The sequence below is a fragment of the Hypanus sabinus genome, chromosome 11 (assembly GCF_030144855.1).
Source record: "Hypanus sabinus isolate sHypSab1 chromosome 11, sHypSab1.hap1, whole genome shotgun sequence".
Classification (NCBI taxonomy): domain Eukaryota; kingdom Metazoa; phylum Chordata; class Chondrichthyes; order Myliobatiformes; family Dasyatidae; genus Hypanus; species Hypanus sabinus.
In genome coordinates, this window is record NC_082716.1 from 96,893,527 (window position 1) to 96,908,908 (window position 15,382).

At 41.6% G+C, this 15,382-nt stretch overlaps 1 protein-coding gene and 1 long non-coding RNA gene across 6 annotated transcripts in view; one reads left to right on the forward strand and one right to left on the reverse strand.

Annotated features, from left to right (window-relative positions):
• The window catches only part of LOC132402211 (roquin-1-like), a 132,846-nt gene that overhangs the window by 65,965 nt on the left and 51,499 nt on the right, over positions 1 to 15,382 (reverse strand). For all 4 annotated transcript variants that reach the window (XM_059984950.1, XM_059984953.1, XM_059984952.1 and 1 more), the window contains 2 exons: positions 14,779 to 15,101; positions 5,122 to 5,242 (listed from right to left, as the gene is read on the reverse strand). In XM_059984950.1, coding sequence (XP_059840933.1) covers positions 5,122 to 5,242; positions 14,779 to 15,009 — 352 coding nt within the window. In that variant the 5' untranslated portion in view covers positions 15,010 to 15,101. The remainder of the gene's footprint in view (positions 1 to 5,121; positions 5,243 to 14,778; positions 15,102 to 15,382) is intronic.
• LOC132402212 (uncharacterized) overlaps positions 1 to 15,382 on the forward strand; it is a 28,218-nt gene that overhangs the window by 2,222 nt on the left and 10,614 nt on the right. Inside the window, exon 2 of one of the 2 annotated variants that reach the window (XR_009514845.1) lies at positions 14,418 to 14,541. The exons of the other annotated variant lie outside the window; for it this stretch is intronic. This is a non-coding gene — a long non-coding RNA (uncharacterized LOC132402212). The remainder of the gene's footprint in view (positions 1 to 14,417; positions 14,542 to 15,382) is intronic. 2 annotated transcript variants of the gene reach the window in all.

The following is a 15,382-nucleotide window of genomic DNA, read 5'->3' on the forward strand; positions in this document are numbered from 1 at the left end:
GGTGAGACTTGCAGGGGATCTGAGGAAGAATTTTTCCACTCAGAGGGTGACTGCAACCTGGATCAGACAATCTGAAGGTGTGGTGAAGGCAGGTATTTCACCACACAACAATTACAAAGCTTCTGAATGAGCACTTGAATTGCCATGTCAGGAGTGCTGGTAAAGATGCATTAGTGTACATAGAAATTGAAGGTTGGCATGAACAAGGTAGACCAAAGGTCCTGTTTATATGCTATAAGACTCTGTAAGATCAAGGTACAGAGTTACACAACACAAATCTGTGCTTATTGAGCAATTACCTAAGCATTTTTTAAATGGCATGTCATACAGTAATGATTTGTTTGGTTCAGATGATACTGCATTTGCAGACAGATGCCATTTGGATGAGTTGTAGGGATAAAATAGGGCGTCTAAAAAAGGTTTTGACATGTAGTGCAGGAATGCTCGAGTTCACGCTCAAAAAACAGTGTGATGTTGAGCAAAATATTGCTTTTGTATCTTCAGCGAGGGATAAACTTTGGTCAGAAAATAGCAGTATCTCCTAGTATCAGTTTTGGTTCAGTTCCACTTGAGAGGCCTTATCTTTATCACCCAACAGTGAAGCAATCACACAGCCTCACACAAACAGTTACCAGATACTTATGCCTAAATTCTTGGAATTAGCTACAAGAGCACGACCAAGTTAACACTGATTAGAAGTTATGGTCTAGTCTGTTACTCTTAAAATCAGATACATTCTGTCATACACATTGATTTTCTCCAGCTGTTACTGCGAATTATAAACAAAATATTCACCACTAACAACACATTTCTAGAATGAAGAACTGTTCAAAGGAACTTGCTCAGTGAGATATATTCTGCTTGTTTTATAGTATGTTACACCCCCTTAAACATGTCTAGATGCAAAATACGCAAGAAGAGTCTGGTGCAGAAAAAATACCATTGGCTACATTCCGATTGACATGTTATCAAGTCTTCAGGATTTATAATGCATAAAATTATTTTGAATAAATCATACTGTTAAATAACTAAAATCATAGAACCACAGAACATTACAGCACAGAAACAGGCCTTTTTCTGCCTAGTCCCACTGACCTGCACCTGGACCATATCCCTCCATACACCTCTCATCCATGTACCTGTCCAAGTTTTTCTTAAATGTTAAAACTGAGCCTGCTTCATCTGGCAGCTCATTCCACACTCCCACCACTCTGTGTGAAGAAGGCCCCTCTAATGTTCCCTTTAAGCTTTTCCCCTTTCACCCTTAACCCATGTCCTCTGGTTTTTCTTCTCCCCTAGCCTCAGTGGAAAAAGCCTGTTTGCATTCACTCTATCTATACCCATCATAATTTTATATACCTCCATCAAGTCTCCCCTCATTCTTCTACGCTCCAGGGAATAAAGTCCTAACCTATTCATCCTTTCTCTGTAACTCAGTTTCTCAAGTCCCGGCAACATCCTTGTAAACCTTCTCTGCACTCTTTCAACCTTATTAATATCCTTCCTGTAATTTGGTGACCAAAACTGCACACAATACTCCAAATTCGGCCTCACCAATGCCTTATACAACCTCATCACAACATCCCAACTCTTATACTCAATATTTTGATTTATAAAGGTCAATGTACCAAAAGCTCTCTTTAATCTACCTCTTTATCTACCTATGACATCACTTTTAGGGAATTTTGTATCTGTATCCCTAGATCCCTCTGTTCTACTGCACTCCTCAGTCCCCCACCATTTACCTTGTATGTTCTACCTTGGTTTTTCCTTCCAAAGTGTAACACCTCACATGTGTCTGTATTAAACTCCATCTGCCATTTTTCCAGCTGGTCCAGATCCCTCTGCAAGCTTTGAAAACCTTCCTCACTGTCCACTACACCTCCAATTTTTGGATCATCAGCAAATTTGTTGATCCAATTTACCACATTATCATCCAGATCATTGATATAGATGACAAATAACAATCGACTCAGCACTGATCCCTGTGGCACACCACTAGTCATAGGCCTCCACTCAGAGAAGCAATCCTCTACTACCACTCTCTGACTTCTCCCATTGAGCCAATGTCTAATCCAATTTACTACCTCACCATGTACACCTAGCAACCGAATCTTCCTAACTAAACTCCCATGCAGGACCTTGTCATCTGTCATTATTTCCTGTATTTATTTTACTTAATTTATTCCTTGTTGGGAATTTGAACAAAAATTGAGCACTAACATTTCTTCATTTGTGATTAAAAATATCAAACTAGATAGATACTGTTAAAGTAATATTTACAGGAAATAACCTTCAGAAATAACTTGAATCTTCACAAAATGCTGGAAGAACTCAACAAATCAGACAGCATCAATGGTGGGGAATAAACAGTCCATGTTTTGATCAGCCCTTCATCAGATGTGGATAGATTCCCCTCATTCCCTTTCTTCCTCTTCAACCCGTATTAAAGCTCCTGAATGTCATGTTCTGTTAAATGCTGTCTTGTTATTGAGGGAAGGTTATTCCCTTCTTAAAGTCTGCTTTTTTTTTTGAGGTTTAGTGCCATACTCTGACAAATAGCACTTCAGAGGAATAGGACACATACTGGAGAAATGCCCACTTTCTTTGAAGACAGGACATATTGGCAATTTTTCCATTGTTGGTTATAGAGGTGGAGCTTAAGAGGGTCAATGTCACCTAACGGCGACTCCTTTGCTTGCATCTTCAGAAACAGATCTATTTTCATCTTTAATATCTCTATTTTTCCCTTTCAGGGTTCTTTTGAAGACCCTGATCTGGAGTTACATGTTGACTATGGTTCTTTGTGGGAATGGGACCTGCTCTCGGGGTTCCATAACTGGACGCTGATCAGCATGCCAAAGGCTCAGCCTAAGAGTCAGGCTCGGATTTGGAAGCCTAGGATCTCGGGGTTCCTAAGTCAGGTGGATCGAGGGTTGGTGTCAAGACAGGAGACCCGTATGTTGTCAGGGGAGTCAAAATATCTATGGCTGTGTGTCTGGAGACTCGGGATCTTTGTGATCTTCAGGCACAGAGCTTGAAAAAAGCGACATAATGGACTTTTAACATCATAAATCAGCAAGTTGTTTGTTATGCCTCCTGGCTCACTGGGAAAATGGAGACACCTCTTTTTCCCTTAGTAAGAAGGGTGAGAACTTGCAGTATGAAACGCAAAGTCTTTGGGGTAACTGCAAGTCTGTGTCTTTGCTATTGCTTATGCTGTACATTTGAATGCTTAGTGTTAGTGCCAGTGGGGGGGAAGGGGGGAGGATTGTTGCTCATTGCCACTTACGTGTGGGAGGGGGCAGCTGGGGGGGACTTTGGGGTTCTAACATTTAACTGTCGTTCTTTCTTTGGGGCACGCCTCTGCTTTCGTGGATTGTTGCAAAGAAAAAGCATTTCAGGATGTATATTGTATACATTGCTGACATTAAATTGTACCTTTGAACCCTTGAAGTCAGTGTTGAAGCTGTTCTGCAATTCTGGAGTGATGGTCTTTAGGACAATGATTCGTTCACTGTTTTGAAATTTGTTAAATAATTGTATCTATGATGATGGAGATCCCAGGGCATCTTCTAAGATGTCGTTGGTGATATATTGTTAGTTTTGGGGACAGCTCACAAAGCCACTAGCTGTGTGTGTGGACTACAATTACTGCAATTCATAGCCCATAATTTTCATTTTGGAGGTGCTCTACTCCAAAATGGCTCTACTGAACCACCTAAACTATTTGGCATTTTTACACTCTCCTGAAGGATTCGGTGAACTGGATTCTCGAGAATATAGATATGACAATGGCCATTGCTTGCGCAGACCTTGGGCTGGATCAAAAAACAAACTGACGTTTAGCCAATTTAAGTGCTGAGCCAGGTTAAAAAGATTTAAAACCTCAGAGGGGAGAGTTTAAATTGGTATTCAGCTCACTTCTCTGTGCCAGCCAGGATCCCCCACCTGAGCCCATTCCACCTGCCTGAGTTTGACATCGGGCACATGCTGCAGGGCTTGGGTCCACACTGCCAAGTCTGGGAGTAAGTTGATGCCCTGCAGCCACCGTGCTGCTCCTGGATCAGCTTCACTCACCCTGATGCTGAACTGGCTCTGTGGCTGTGAACTCACTTTTGGGGTCTCTGTGGTTCATGTTCTGCGCATTTATTTTTACTTTTATTGTCGTTTACACAATTTGTTTTTTTGGATATTGGATATTTGAAGGTCTTTGTTGTGTGTTTTTTTTTTAAGCAGATTCTATTGCGTTTTATTTTGTTTTGTGGCTGTGAGTAGATGAATCACAAGGTTGTATTATATGGTATACATACTTCAATAACAAATTTAGTTTGAACTTTGAGATGGCTAAAGTGGATTTGAGCATTTTTGGTCAAATATACTTTCTCAGTCTGTCATTGGTATGTTGCTTCAGAAATTAAATTGAGGAAAAGACTAAACTATAGTAGGTAGTGATTTTTCCAACATTGCCAGGTTAGAAAGTTTACATTTAAGATTTGATTTGACTTCACAGCTGCAAACATTGGTTTTCATTATGATGAAAGCTCACTGACCTAAACTATTTCCAGCATCTTGCTTTTATTTCAGATTTTCCAGAAACCACAGTTCTTGGTGTTTTGTATTTAGTTCCAGCCGGGCAGCTAGGAGTTACAATATGTACGTACTAGTTTCTATTGTTTACAATCCAGATAAAACAATACATTAAACATGGGTGTCAACTGAGAGATTAGTATCTGTGAATATGACAATATCAGAACTCAAGTTATTTAAAACAACTTTGAAAGGGTGAGAGGCTGAATCTTTGTATATGTTATTTTGCAATAGAAACGACCAAGCATAGTAGATTCAATGCCAGTTTGTTACACCATCCCAGTTATCAATGATTTCCCACCCATATCCTTCAATTACAGTAGATGCAAGCCAGTAATACAAACCAGGGTATTTTTTTTTTTTTAATTTTGGTGATTATCCAGACCTTTCAATAAGATTCCATCCTGCATCTCATTCCTAGATATTTGTTATCCTATATATAAACCATGTAAAGCTCCTGATTAGAGCTTATAAAATTCCTAAAGAGATATCAAAATACTCTGTTAAAATGCTCTAGATTGTAGGTTGTACCTCTGGCGCTGCTAAGTGGTTTCAGGTAGAGGGCCAGTTCCTCCACACATTTCTTTGCTTCTTCATAGTGTTTGGTATTTTCTGCTCCAGTACACAGGGTGACAGGCTGTGGCTCTGGAATCTGCACACAATCAGAGCATAAAAAAACAGACTGACTGCATATGATTATTACAATGACAAAATATTATTATACTTTTCATAACATATTGTAGCTATTTAACACTTTATATTTAATATACAAACAAAAGAAAATCTGCAGATGTTGGACATTTAAGCAACACACACAAAATGCTGGAGGAACTCAACAGGCTAGGCAGCATCTATGGAAAAAAGCATAGTTGACGTTTTGGGCTGAAACCTCGACTGTACATTTTTCCATAGATGATGCCTGGCCTGTTGAGTTTTTTTGTGTGTTTTGCTTAATATAAGCCAGTTTTAAATGTACATTGCATCTTGTATTTATTAACTTACTTTGTATCTTAACTGATCCCAAAGCATTTTTATGGACACAGAAATAGAAGTGGGTGTTTTCTACTATTTCTGGGAAAACTTGCACCAGGGAGGTGCTAACAAGGCGATAGAGGGTAACATCTTCAGGCTCATCTGCAAGACAGCTTAAATCCCTCTCTTTAATGTCTCTTTTTCCTTTTCAAGGTGGCTGGGGTCCTATTGGAGTCTGTGATGTACAGCTACACTGAAACAGTGGTTCTATACTGCAGTGCAGTTCTGCTTCTGGTGCTTGCCAAGTGGCCTAGCATTTTCAATATCTCCAGGAGCAGCCTGGAAGATGTGCACCTTTGGGAGGCCCCTGTGGTCTACTCGATTCCTTGCTGAACTTTGCAGAGGTTAGAACATCGAGTCAGCAGGTTTGGCTGTTGGAGGCCTCTGCATCCCAGGGATCGCTCTCTCGATAGGGGTGGGGGAAGATTCTGCTTGTTCTTGAGTCAAATGAGCTTGAATGAGTGTCGCTTCAGGTTGTAACATTGAAGCAGCAATCTGTTCGGTCTTCCTCTTACCGTGGAAAGGGTGACATCTCTGTCCCTGGTTAGTGAGAGAGCCCTTGGCATGTCTAAGGGCTGGGTTATGGACTGTAATTTTTGTTGAACCACAGATCATGAAGTCTTGTTGGGGGGGGGGGGGGTTTGCTACTGCTTGCTTGGTTGGTGTTGATGCTTCCTGTTGAGCATGTTGGGGGAGGGTTGATGCTTTGACAATAGCCAGTAGGTGCAGGAGTTTGCCATTCGACCCTTCTAGCCAGCACCGCCATTCACTGTGATCATGGCTGATCATACACAATCAGTACCCCGTTCCTGCCCTCTCCCCTCATCCCTTGACCCTGCTATCTATAAGAGCTCTATCTAAATCTCTCTTGAATGCATCCAGAGACTTGGCCTCCACTGCCTTCTGGGGCACAGCATTCCACATATTCACCACTCTTTGGGTGAAAAAGTTTTTCCGCATCTCTGTTCTAAATGGCCTACCCTTTATTCTTAAACTGTGGCCTCTAGTTCTGGACTCACCCATCAGTGGGAACATGCTTCCTGCTTCCAGTGTGTCCAATCCCTTAATAATCTTATATGTTTCTATCAGATCCCCTCTCATCCTTCTAAATTCCAGTGTATATAAGACCAGTCGCTCCAATCTTTCAACATATGACAGTCCTGCCATTCCAGGAATTAACCTTGTGAACCTATGCTGCACTCCCTCAATAGCAAGAATGTCCTTCCTCAAATTTGGAGACCAAAACTGCACACAATACTCCAAGTGTGGTCTCACCAGGGCCCTGTATAGCTGCAGAAAGACCTCTTTACTCCTATACTCAATTCCTCTCGTTATAAAAGCCAGCACGCCATTAAGTTTTCTTCACTGCCTGCTGTACCTACATGCTTGCTTTCATTGACTGATGTACAAGAACACCTAGATCTCATTGTACTTCCCCTTTTCCTAACTTGACTCCATTTAGATAGTAATCTGCCTTCCTGTTCTTGCCACCAAAGTGGATAACCTCACATTTATCCACATTAAACTGCATCTGCCATACATTTGCCCACTCACCCAATCTGTCCAAGTCACCCTGCATTCTCATAACATCCTCCTGACCTTTCACACTGCCACCCAGTTTTGGTGTCATCAGCAAATTTGTTAATGTTACTTTTAATCCCTTCATCTAAATCATTAATGTATATTGTAAACAGCTGCAGTCCCAGCACCGAACGTTGAGGTACCTCACTGGTCACAGCCTGCCATTCCGAAAGGGACCCGTTAATCACTACTCTTTGTTTCCTGTCAGCCAGCCAATTTTCAATCCATGTCAGTACTCTGCCCCCATAACCTTGTGCCCTAATTTTGCCCACTAATCTCCTATGTGGGACTTTATCAAAAGCTTTCTGGAAGTCCAGGTACACTACATCCACTGGCTCGTCCTTGTCCATTTTCATAGTTACATCCTCAAAAAACTCCAGAAGATTAGTCAAGCATGATTTTCCCTTCATAAATCCATGCTGACTCGGACTGATCCTTCTACTGCTATCCAAATGTATCGTAATTTCCTCTTTTATAATTGACTCCAGCATCTTTCCCACCACTGACGTCAGGCTAACCGGTCTATAATTCCCTGTTTTCTCTCTCCCTCCTTTCTTGAAAAGTGAGACAACATTAGCCACCCTCCAATCAGCAGGAACTGTTCCTGAATCTATAGAACATTGGAAAATGATTACCAATGCGTCCACGATTTCTAGAGCCACCTCTTTAAGTACCCTGGGATGCAGACCATCAAGTCCCGGGGACTTATCAGCCCTCAGACTCAACAGTCTATCTAACACTGTTCCTTGCCTAATATAAATTTCCTTCAGTTCATCCTTTACCTTAGTTCCTTTGGCCACTATTACATCTGGGAGATTGTTTGTGTCTTCCCTAGTGAAGACAGATCCAAAGAACCTGTTCAACTCGTCTGTCATTTCCTTGTTCCCCATAATAAATTCACCCATTTCTGTTTTCAATGGCCCAATTTTGGTCTTAACTATTTTTTTAATATTCACATACCTAAAGAAGCTTTTACTATCCTCCTTTATATTCTTGGCTAGTTTACCTTTGTACCTCATTTTTTCTTGGCTTATTGCCTTTTTTGTTATCTTCTGTTGCTCTTTAAAAGCTTCCCAGTCCTCCGGTTTCCCATTCATGTTATACTTCTTCTCTTTTATTTTTATACTGCCCTTTACTTCCTTCGTCAGCCACGGCCGCCTCTTACTCCCCTTAGGATCTTTCTTCCTCTTTGGAATGAACCGATCCTGCACCTTCTGCATTATTCCCAGAAATACCTGCCATTTTTGTTCCACTGTCTTCCCTGCTAGGGTATTGTTCCATTGAACTTTGGCCATCTCCTCCCTCATAGCTCCATAGTTCCCTTTGTTCAACTGTAATACTGACACATCCAATTTTCCCTTCTCCTTCTCAAATTGTAGGTTAAAACATATCATATTATGGTCACTACCTCCTATTGGTTACTTTACCTCAAGGTCCCTAATCAAATCCGGTTCATTGCACAACACTAAATCTAGAATTGCCTTCTCCCTGGTAGGCTCCAGTACAAGCTGTTCTAAGAATCCATCTCGGAGGCACTCCACAAACTCCCTTTCTTGGGGTCCAGTACCATTCTGATTCTCCCAGTCTACCTGCATGTTGAAATCCCCCACGACAACTGCATCATTACCTTTGCGACATACCAATTTTAACTCTTCATTCAACACACCCTAAATCCAGACTGCTGTTTGGGGGCCTGTAGATAACTCCCATTAGGGTCTTTCTACCCCTAGAATTTCTCAGTTCTATCCATACTGACTCTACATCCTCAGATTCTATGTCCCCCCTCACAAGGGACTGAAAATGATTCCTCACCAACAGAGCCATCCCACCCACTCTGCCAGTCAGTCTGTCCTTTCGATAAGATGTATATCCTTGAATATTCATTTCCCAGGCCCTGTCCGCATGAAGCCATGTCTCAGTTATTCCCACAACGTCGTACTTGCCAATTTCCAACTGAGCCTCAAGCTCATCTACTTTATTCCTTATACTTCATGCATTCATATATAATACTTTTAATTTGGTACTCAACTCTCCTTTCATATCAATTCCTATTTCACTTGGCCATACTGTATGATCTCTTCTTGAGCTTTCTACTCCATTGATTCTGTTGTCCTTTTTAACTTTTCTTATTTTCACTTTCCCTTTAACTCCATCCTTATATTTCCAGTTCATCCCCTCCCCCACCACTACTTAGTTTAAACACATCCGTGTTGCAGTGGCAAACCTGTCTGCCAGAATGCTGGTCCCCTGCCTATTAACGTGCAACCCATCCCTTTTGTACACTTCATCCCTACCCCAAAACAGATCCCAGTGGCCCAAGAATGTAAATCCTTGCTTCCTGCACCAGTTCCTCAGCTACACATTCAGATCCATTATCTCCCTGTTCCTACCCTCTTCAGCACGAGGAACTGGAAGCAAACCAGAGATAACCACCCTGGAAGTCCTGCTTTTCAGCCTCCTTCCAAGTTCTCTGAAGTCCTGCTGCAGAATGTCCTTCCTCTTCTTCCCGATGTCATTTGTGCTGACATGCACTACCACTTCCGGCTGTTCACCTTCACCCTTGAGGATTCCCTGCAATCGGTCCGTGATGTCCTGGATCCTAGCACCAGGGAGGCAACACACCATCCTTAAATCTCGTCTGTTGTCGCAGAAACCCCTTTCCGTACCTCTTACTATGGAGTCCCCTACTACCACGGCTCTTTCTGATGTCTGACTCCTCGGCTCTGCTTCTGCACCAATTTTCGGCTCGCAGACCTGTCCGCCTCTCAGACTGGTAGTATCTTCTGTCCTGACAGCTTCCAAGAAGCTGAATCTGTTTACGAGAGGTACATTTCCTGGGGTCTCCTGTACTTCAAACATCCTTTCCTTCCTCATCGTCGCATGCTTTCTCTCTTCCGGTATCCTCGGTGTAACTGCCTCACTGTAGGTCCTGTCCAGAAAACCCTCTTTTTCACGGATAAACCTGAGGTCATCCAGTTCTTTCTTCAGTGCTGCAACATGCTCCTTCAGAAGCTGAATCTGGACACACTTTCCACAGCTGTAGCAGCTGGGGGCACCATCAGTGTCCCTGACCTCCCACATCATGCTCGTAGCACACTGAATCAGCTTAGCAGTCATGTCTTCACCCTCTGCAATTGTGCCTGGCGTAGTCTCCTCGCCGAAGACTAGCACTTTTCACACCAGGCACTTCCCTGCTGCATGTGTGTGTGAGAGGGGTGGGGGGGCCTTTGTGGTTCTAATGTTTTTCTGCCATTCATTCTTTGGGGTTTTCTGTTTCATAGATGTCTGTGAAGAGTAAGAATTTCAAGTTGTACACTATACACTCTCTAATATTAAATTGAATGATTGACTGGCACAGAATATTTAATTTCTCTGCCAATTTCACAATCCCCAAAATAATCTCTTCTGATTCAGCTGGTAAAGGATCCAATAACTTTTCCCTGTACATCCCCCTGAACATTTTGAAACACAGTTGTAATATAGAAAATAATATATGTACTGACAAATATGTTAATAGTGCTCACGTTGTAAGTATGAGCTCCAGAACACCCAACACCCAAAAGTTTCAGCTTCCCCAGAAAGGGAAAGAGGAATGAGAAGGGACAGTTGCAACTACAGTTGGACCTCCTTATCCGTGAGGGATTGGTTCCGGGACCCCCCCCCACCCCCCCGGCGGATACCAAAAAACGCAGATGTTCAAGTCCCTTATATAAAATGGCGTAATATTTGCATATAACCTATGCACATCCTCCTGTATACTTTAAATCATCTAGGTTATTTATAATACCTAATACAATGTAAATAGTTGTTATACTGTATTGTTTAGGGAATAATGACAAGAAAAAAAAGTCTGTACGCGAGACACGAGGCGAACAATGCTCACACAATGAGCGCTGGAGAGAGAACTTCTGGGATTTCCCAATTGGTTGAATCGGCGTATGTGGAACCCATGGATAAGGAGGGCCAACTGTACTTCAGTTTATATTTTATATTTTAGTTTTTCAGTTTATATTTTGTCCTTGTTTTGATATGGCTCACTTAACATTCTCTCAAGTCAGAAGATTGCAGATTCAATGACCATCTTCAGAAATTCAAGGATCATGCCTCGGTGCATCTTTGGAGAGGCAGGAATGAGGGAATCTTGTGCAAACAATTACTGCACACCATTGGGAAGGCACCGATGAGAGACTGCTTGCTATTAGAGATCTGCCATTCAGACACATTAAACCAAGACCTCAGCTGCCATCTCAAATTAATGCAAACAATCCCAAAATCTTATTGCAAAGAACTAGGATGTTAACTCCAATGTCCTGGATGACATTCATCAATAATCAATCCTCATATTCCTACTAGAGGAAGCTTGCTATGTGCAAATTGGTTGCTGTGCTTCCTATATGCAAGACTTGGAAGCTGTAAAATACTTCGGGATGCATATTATAATAATGCATCTTTTCTACTGTTCTCTGCTCTTGATCATCCTGTTACTTAAAGGTGTGATATGGCAGGAGGGCCATTCCATAGAGTGCTTTAAAAATACACAATTTTGTATTATAAGGTGCCAACCCAGTTCCTCAATCAGTGCTGTGATAAAAATCACCAACACCTCATGTCAAGCTTAGTTAAGTGATATCATCTAGCGGGGATTATTATTTTTTATTACAAATTATACAAAAAGGTAAAGATTTTCACCCTTTACTAGTGGTTGGTGACATTCTTCAGAAGTGGGAGTGTGCAGAGCCAGCTGGGAACACAATTTGGTCTGGTGTTAATCTACTAACATTCACCATTTATGGCACAAACGTGGATGAGACTCAGAAGGAACCTCATCTGTGGGAACTATGAAAACAGCATCCCCACACTACCAGAACTAAACCAAAATTGAAACTGCTGAAACCCAGAGTCAGATGGCAGAGGAGGCGCAGTCACTTGCTGGAGCCAAGCCTTCAAAGGTTTCTCAATTAGTCCCACTATTCCTCTTCAAGTACCACTTTTTAAAGTGTCTTACCACTTTAAAGTTACTAAGGAAATAATTTACACATTTTTTCCAGGCAACATATTTCAATTTATTACAATTTGCTTTGGCAAAGTAATTTTCAATGCTTTATTGGTTTAATCTTTGGCAATTAGCTTGAATCTGTGCCTTCTGGTTATTGCCTATTCTTCCAGTGAAAAAAATTCCTCGCCCACTTTATCAAATCTCTTATTATTTTGAATCTCACTGCTTCTACAAAAGCATCCAGTAACTGAACTTCCTTATCCCTGCAAGTGCATGAGGAAATCAGCACCCTCTCAAAGGTAGCGTAAGAGGGATAGGAAACAGTTCGTAGCACCTGAACTTCATACTACATCCTTCTTGTTCTCCACGTAATCACTTACCTTCACAGCTCACTACCCCTAATCTTTTCTGTTAACATGAAGGATATATTCCATTCATAAAAACAGCAGCAGCAATGTCAAACCTTTCACAGCTTCTTCAAAGGATCAAATGCAATTAGTGTATCATCTTGAATCTGGTCGGGGACAGTGTCACTCACGGCTACCATCAGCTAGAGAACAGTGTTAATAAATGGGAGTAAGACCCATTTAGTTGTGAATGAAAACTCCACCCCCAAAGAGGTGGTGAGTTGGGGAGGGGATGTGATTGGTGCTGCACACTTAGGGATCAGTGGCGTTCACGGTCTGAAGACACTATCATAGAAGGGATAACGTGGGGTGACTTTCCTGAGGTGTTTAAGGTGATTATAGTCGAGTTTTCTTAAGAAATCATTTGTCTTTATTGAAAATGTGACAATAATGGTATGTGGATACAGAGTAAATGACATTAACATTGGAGGTGTGCCCCTTATATGCTTAGTGTACTAAGAGACCTGGAACTACAGGATCAATGAAATGAATAATGATTTAACTTACATTAATAATTTAAATGAATGAACAGAGGCATATGGAGTAGAGACATCTCTTACCATTCTCTTAAGCGGTAAGAGGTGAATGGTAATTTGCAAAGCTTCCTTTGGTCAGCTGTAAAATTACCTGGGAAATATACAGGCTCATGCTTTTTCAACAAAGATATAGGTGTGAAGAAATCTCAGAGTGAGTCAGTGGTCATTGGACAGATTATGTCAAGTGCTATTCTAGGGAGAGTTGTAAACAGGAGCCCATCCCTCCAATGATTCAGCATTGCAGTTTTGAAAATAACTCCTATAGGCATTCAGATGTCACACACAGCCCTCCTACACTATGTGTAACTGAACTGTGCAAGCATCTCACTTTATTTCCATCCCCTACCACTGTATTTTGAGCTCTGCTATTCCACTTCAGCATTGCATTACACACACCATACGCCAGTCAGTCATAAACCTGATGTGAACCCCTACAGTCAAGAAACTTTTAGCAGATTTCTGCACAGTGTACTTGGGCAATCCATAGAGAAAGGTGCTATTCATCATAAGGGAAGAATGGACTGAATAATTATGGAGTGCTACACAAGGAAACCTATTTCAACAGGGAGATGCAGATGAAGTTTTTAAAAAATGAGTTCACATAACACCTTTTACAACCTCCAAACAAGCCAACACTTCAGAAGTTCTGAGTTGGCTGTTTCCTGAACTTCTATAGTGACAGAAATTCAGGAAACAAGTTGCCAAATTGCACACAGCAAACTGTGCCAATAGCAACCTGAAAACATTTTAGAAGTGCTTATTAAGGGACAATACTGGTGAGATATAGTAATTTACAGAGGAACAGTGCTATCATGCTGCTTATGCCCATTTCCCATGTATTGCACCATGATGTAACACTCAGTATTGCAATGAGGTTCAGTCTTCATTCTGTGTTCAAAGCTCGATTTTAAATCCAACATCTTCTAACAGAGGCATAGATCCTGCCAACTCAGCCCATTGATACATCCATGCATTGAACACTGTTCCAGCTACTGTATGTAGTGCATAATACCTTGCACAAAAGCTATTGTGTTTTACAATGACTGACAAATATGGATGTTACAGTAACTCAACAAAACCACGCGGCGTTCAAGGGCTGAACACCACATTAGGCAGGAAGTCACGGGGACTGAATAATGTGTTATACACTGAGATTTGGGAACAAGTATGTTGCAAAGAGTGTTGCAGAGTGTTAACAGATGTTGTAGAGGGGAAAAAAAAGAATGTCTGAATAAGGTGCTTTGCTAGAAGGTATACAGTTTGAATGCTCTGCAGGAGAGAAATATGGCCTGGTTCAGATTGGATGATTGAAGAAAGGAACAAAGTGAGTGAGCCCTGACTGATGAGGAGAACACCATTGCTGGCAGCTTGTAAGCAGGGTTCAACCTGCAGTCTCCAGGTATGAAACACTAACACCACCACAACCAAACTCAGGATAAGAATGTACATTTTCAATTTCTGATTTAACACATATTAGAAAAGCTCTGGTAATGGGGAAAAATTATTCATTTCTGTGCATCCAATGGCATCAACAAGCAGAAGGTGGGGGAGGCTACTATAATCTGATAAAACCTTACAGAATGCATCCAATCACATTAAGTAACTTATTTGTTAATTTATAGAGAGTGATTCTTACCTGGGCTCCTACCAGCTGTAACAAAGCAGAGTTCACAGGTAACATGTCTATGTCTGTGTTGATAGTGGTTTGATCAAAAGGACAAGCCTTACGATGCAGTTTGTTGAGACACATCTTACAGACTGTGTGTCCACAGCCTAGGCTGATGGGCTTGCGAATGTTCTCATCGAAGGTTTGGAAGCAGATTGGGCAGGAGAGGAAGTCTGTCCATTGTGGAGCCTGCACAGGCATTGTGGCAGTGAACAAATGGGGAGTCCCAGAATCAGGTGGTCAGAAATAGGAATTCATCATCGTTGTCTCAGGCTCATTGTGCATTATACCATCTGTAATCAAAGAGAAATTAGTCAAATTATGTTACAATTGGGTAATTTAAGGCTGACTTTATGCCTGAGCTCAAGTATGCGTCAACACACAGTACCAACATGTATATAGAACTAACCTGAGGAAATCTGCAGATGCTGGAAATTCAAACAACACACACAAAATGCTGGTGGAACACAGCAGGTCAGGCAGCATCTTTAGGGAGAAGCACTGTCGACGTTTCGGGCCGAGACCCTTCATCCTGACAAAGGGTCTCGGCCCAAAATGTCAAGAGTGCTTCTCC